The sequence below is a fragment of the Teleopsis dalmanni genome, chromosome 1 (assembly GCF_002237135.1).
Source record: "Teleopsis dalmanni isolate 2A chromosome 1, ASM223713v2, whole genome shotgun sequence".
Taxonomy (NCBI): domain Eukaryota; kingdom Metazoa; phylum Arthropoda; class Insecta; order Diptera; family Diopsidae; genus Teleopsis; species Teleopsis dalmanni.
This window is the reverse complement of record NC_051846.1, coordinates 32206677-32212579: the sequence shown is the minus strand read 5'-3', so window position 1 is coordinate 32212579 and position 5903 is coordinate 32206677. Positions and strand designations below refer to the sequence as shown.

Below are 5903 nucleotides of genomic sequence, written 5' to 3'. Positions count from 1 at the left end.
AAACTATTTCATATTTGCTATATTCATCCTTAATTATTTACAAAAAAAAACAAATTTTTGTGTTATTAAGTACGTTGACAATCACAATATAAGTTAACGACTTGTTTTAATATAGATTTAAATAAATGTTACAAATATTTGACAAGCATAGAAAAGTTGTAGAAATATTTTATACAGTATATTTGTAAAATGTTGAATCTAGTTGAGTTAGCGTACTCCAGCACTTTTACTCTCTATTAACTGCGAGTCAAATATCAAAAATTATCATTCAAGTCGACTCTCTGGACCGTTCTAGTTAGTTGAAGCTCCGTGAGCAGGTCATTCCTAAAGCCAAATTGCTCGTCAAGGAGTATATTGCGTGAAACCACTATTGCATTTAATCTGCCAAGAATTACCCTTACGGGTATCTTTCACATCATTGATAACAGGCTTATGGGGCGCCAGTTCTGCGTGAATAGTGGATTCTTATTCAGTTTAGGGAAGACAACTACTGTGACCAGCTTCCAGGTCTTAGGAAATTCACCTACTGTATAAATATCTATATCGTATTCTTATTGTATTCTTATTTTCGATTGTTAAATCTGGGGTAATTTTTTTTAATCGAGATGCTGTTTTAATGCACTTTTAGTGCAATTTTATTTTCGATTAATGAATCTCGGACAAAATGTACAACACTCGAGATTAATTTATAACACTCTAGATATTTTTGCAGAGTAGCAAGATTACCCTGAAATTAACCGCTGTTTTATATTATTTGAGAGATAAACTGTAATGTGATTTGATATATGTATTTGTGAAAAATGTATTAATTTAGATTATTTCAAAAATTTCCGATTGGACAAAACAATTTGACAGATCGAGAGTAAATCCAGATTGAATCCAGATTTAAGAATCGAAAACGCCATTAGAAAAAAATATTTATATCTTTGCAGTAAATATACATAAAAACTTCTTATAAATAAATTTATGACAAGAATAAAAACATGTTGAGAGAACATGTGCATATACAGCTGCCAGCCCTTCCACTTGGAGACATCTATTGCCGCGAATTTACCCGGGAGAGGCGAGCTGCACTAATCATTGTAGTTTCTTGAATTGTTCTTATTAAACCAACTGGATTTCCAAATAAAGCTATAGTCTCACTTCCTCTGTAGTCTCGTACAAAGACTTAGAAAGTGATTATTGGATTCTATCTCATCTTTATCAAGGCAACTTCTGCACAATCCACTTGTCGGAATACGTTAACGTTGAAGCATCGGTGCAATGGCCATTGTTCCTATTGAAACTAGTAAGCAAATCAAATATGAATACAAAAATGTTACTATTGGCATATCTTCATATTTCTTGTCATAATCCTAAAATAAATCACCATACTTACTTTAATATAAAAATAGTAACTTTTCGTTGAATTTAATATGTGCTCTTGACCTGCTCTTAACTTATTGACATTAGGATTTTCAATGTAAATAAAAAACACAAGTTTCTTTTGGTATTCCAAATTTCTAGGCTAAGGTCAAGAATATGCAAGCGATTCGAAAAAATCTTCTCCTACGAACACTATTATGAAATCAATAATTTTTAGTTTTCAATACTCGTCATTAGTCAGCGTGGAAATTTGGTAAGCAAATAATAGTAGAATTAAAAATTCTAAAAGTCAACAAATTGAATTCTTAAATACTTTGGTTAACGCCCGACGAAGTTACCTTGAAACTGAAGTTAATGATATCGTTCAGTTCAATTTGGATTATCATTGTGAGCAGTTCTTAGCAGTTCCAGGAGACGCAAATCAAAAATGTTAAATAATTATAATAATTACAATCGAAAGAAGAAGGCTGAGGCATTATTTTTGAATGTTAAACCTGTAAACACCACAGCAGTACGAAAATATAGTAATGCGTTACTGGACCGCATGGATAGTGGATTTGAAGGTATCGAAAGTCGACGTGGCACTCGACACTCAATATCGACTATTAGTTCAATGAATCCACAATTCACACCAGTAAGTTTATTAATTAATTCTTGTATGGTATCTATACAAATATATATTGATCCAGGAAATTATAAGTTCCTCCGCTATTGTACGGAGACCCCTGTTAAATGGAAAATTCTGTTGAACGAATACGTCTTTAGGCTCATACCCTTATCGCGGGTGAAACAATTATTTAAAACCCAATTATTTTATCATAACTTGGAATTATTTAAAGCCTTAACTCTATTCCGACCTCTGTCTTATATGGATAAAATGTGTGATGACTATACGTTCTAGACATTATTCGTTTCATATGAGTTGTTAAATATATATGTATAGTAAATATTACATAGTGTTAGTAAGACAAAGTTAACAAACCCGATGAAAAATTATGTATATATATAATAACCATTTATTTATTTTGTCTATATATATTTCACTAAAACTGAATCAATACTTTTTAACCAATACACATATAAGAAAGTATTAAATTTCGTATAAATATATAATATTTAATAATATTTTTGTTTCTAATTAATTAATTATTAAAATATTTAATATAATAATGATATATTTTATATATATATTTTTTTTTTTTTGATATATATTTTAAATATTTTAATATGTAGAGCGTTTTCTATCGTAATATTGCACCTGCTCAATGGTTTTTACGTATGATAGGTGTTATGCCTATAACAAGGTCAAGACCAGGACATAATCAATTTTTAATAGCCTCGCTGTCGTTCGGTTATTCGATAATATTTTTTATATTCTTGACGGTAAGGTTTTTATGAATTAAAATCTTAAATTTTTATAAAATAATTTTATTTTGTTAGGTTTATGTGGTATTTGTTGCAAATAATCGAATTAATATTGTAACCTCACTGACGGGTCCATTTGAGGAAGCTGTTATTGCCTACTTATTTTTGGTGAATATTTTACCCATTTTTCTTGTGCCGATTATGTGGTGGGAAGCAAAAAAGATAGCTACTTTGCTTAATGATTGGGATGATTTTGAGGTAAGTTCTAATATATTTTTTTTCATTTTACAGTTGTTAATTCAAAGTGAATACGTTACCAAGTATTTTGACTACTGTGGGTCGAATTTAATTAAGAATATTGTTGAACGGACTTTTGGTTTTATATTTTATATAAAAATATTCTCTATTAATAATTATTTTTAATAAAATTTATTTTGACAATTATTATTTATAACGTCTTGTCATAGCTTCACAATTCCATCGATGTAGAACTTATGTGGTTTAACTGTGAAAACTTCGCGAAGTGATTTTTAGCGGCTCTTTGGACGTCCAATTTTTTACTATTAAGAAAACATTGCAGAGATCAAAACAAATCGGTCCCAAATGGTGGAAGATCTGGAGTATACGGTCGATGCGTTAAAACTTTCCAACCATTTCTGTCAAGTTGTTTCAAATTCAAAAAATGGATTTGGCCTGCCATTATCATGATGGAATACAACTTGTTTTCTGTTAGTCAATTCTGGGGTTTTTTCTTTGGTTATTTTATCAAATCGATTGTGTTGTGAGCAGGGTCAAATTAATCGTTGCACCAGGCATGGGTAGTTCGTAATAAACAGTTCTCTACCAATTCCACCAAACACTTAACATAATCCTGTTTCAATTCAGGTTTTGAAGTTGCTTGCGAGGGTTACCGGCTTTTGACAATAAACGCTTGTGTTGGATTTTATCATACCTAATCCATTTTTCATCACTCGTAATGATTCGTTCGAAAAATGTTTATTTTCGTTACATTACACTGAAGGTATTTTGGTCAATCATATTTCTTTCCATTAATTCATGTGGAGCACTTTACGTGTCGGTCTTGCTTCATAAGTTACAAGATTACATCCATTTTTTTAGTGACTGGTACACAAGGACAGGATGTATTTTTGTTATCAAAATTTACTTAACGAAATAGAGCAAGATATGGTGTCCTAGACACTAAAGTCACTTCGTCTGTAATCCCGGAGAGATATACTTATGATTGATATTTTTAACTTCGTCTTCAATCATATTAACTTATGCATAGTCCATTTGTGGACTATAATTTTGTTAAAACTTGAATAGTCATCCGATTAAGAAACTCTTCAAATAGCTGTTTCTTCTTGTACTGTGGATTAATACCACAGTGGAATTATACTTATTTATATACTTATATACTTAAATAAATCAATTCCTTCTTCACACAAATGATATCATTCCGCAAAAGAACTAGTTCGATGTATATACAATGGAATTCATACTTTCCAGGTCCCATTTAGATTAACTTTATACTAGTTCAAAATCACATTTGATATTTAAATGGTTAATCAATCAAATTATATAGCTAGATCAAAGCTTTAACATCGTTTATTTCCTTAATCTCGTTAATTGCTTTAATCTACTATATATCTCACAATCTATAACTATTAGTTGATAGTTGATATATTGATATAATATATTGATTGTAGTATGATAATTATATGATTATATTAATTGATATAATCTACAGATACTTTATTATCAAATATCTGGACATAGTGTACCACTTAATTTGAGACGTAAGGCCATAATGATAACTATTGCACTACCAATTTTATCGGTACTTTCAGTGGTTATTACACACATAACAATGGCAGATTTTGAATTGGTACAGGTGAGTCACTCAAATAGACTTACTTGGGAACTTATATACAATTCACACATAATATATTTCAAAGGTAATACCTTATTGTATTCTGGATAACTTAACTGCCATGCTAGGAGCTTGGTGGTATATAGTATGTAAAGCTCTCAGTACTACAGCCAACATCTTAGCAGAACGTTTTCAAAAGGTAAGAAATGTTTTAATAGAATATAATTATTCATACAATCACTTTTAATGAAAACAGGCACTTCGCCATATTGGACCCGCAGCTATGGTAGCAGATTATCGTGCTTTGTGGTTGCGTTTAAGTAAACTAACACGTGATACCGGAAATGCCACTTGTTATACATTCACTTTCCTCAATCTTTATTTATTTTTCATAATTACTCTTTCGATTTATGGTCTTATGTCACAGCTTTCCGAAGGTTTCGGTATTAAGGATATTGGTTTAGCAATTACCACTATTTGGAACGTTTGCTTGTTATTCTATATATGCGATGAGGCCCATTATGCTTCGTTTAATGTACGCACTAACTTCCAAAAGAAGTTGCTTATGGTCAAGTTGAACTGGATGAACTCGGATGCACAAACTGAAATTAACATGTTCCTTCGTGCTACCGAAATGAATCCTTCAAATATTAATTGTGGTGGATTCTTTGATGTTAATCGGAATTTATTCAAAGGGGTTTGTCAGATTTTTGTACATTTTTAGACTAAATATATATATTATTTATTCAAATCTTAATTATAAACTTTTGTGACGAATTATAATTACTAACATAAATCATCAAATATATATTTATATATATATTTCTTATGCTTTAGCTCCTTACAACAATGGTCACATACTTGGTTGTATTGTTACAGTTCCAGATAAGTATTCCAACTGATAACAGAGTTCATAATATGAATAATACTATGTCCGATATAATGAGCAATATGGCTATGGAGGAAAGCGCTGAAAATGATATGACAACCATTATGGCTACGACTACTACAACTATGATGGCTGTTAAAGCGAGGAAGGGTTAAGAATATATACAAACATATATGTTTATATTTTATTTTGATAAAGTTTAATTTTTAACAAATAAATATATTCAAAAAAATTGTTGTAAAATTATTTTACAGTTCAGTTTAGGGAAAGGGTGTCTAAGATGATATGATCTGTAGAGTATTTTCTTTAACTTATATATTCTATATATTCTTATAATATAGTTTCTTATATATTATATTATAAAATTATATTATATTAGTATATTATATATTACTTCTTATGAATATTAGA

The 5903-nt window shown here is 30.0% G+C and overlaps 1 protein-coding gene across 1 annotated transcript; it reads left to right on the top strand.

Annotated features, from left to right (window-relative positions):
* The first annotated feature begins 1563 nt into the window (after positions 1–1563).
* Positions 1564–5647, top strand: LOC119679166 (gustatory and odorant receptor 63a-like). The gene is made up of 7 exons (XM_038091369.1): positions 1564–1999; positions 2599–2748; positions 2806–2988; positions 4481–4624; positions 4689–4802; positions 4860–5300; positions 5441–5647. Exons 1-7 carry the CDS (start codon positions 1793–1795, stop codon positions 5645–5647), a joined length of 1446 nt encoding a protein of 481 aa, XP_037947297.1. The 5' UTR covers positions 1564–1792.
* Positions 5648–5903: the final 256 nt, after the last annotated feature.

Excerpts from the sequence above, each read along its gene's own strand:
- LOC119679166 (XM_038091369.1), top strand. The coding sequence starts at position 1,793 with ATGTTAAATAATTATAATAATTACAATCGAAAGAAGAAGGCTGAGGCA. Across the intron at positions 2,000-2,598 it reads TGAATCCACAATTCACACCA|AGCGTTTTCTATCGTAATAT; the intron begins GTAAGTTTATTA and ends TTTAATATGTAG. Across the intron at positions 2,989-4,480 it reads ATGATTGGGATGATTTTGAG|ATACTTTATTATCAAATATC; the intron begins GTAAGTTCTAAT and ends TATAATCTACAG.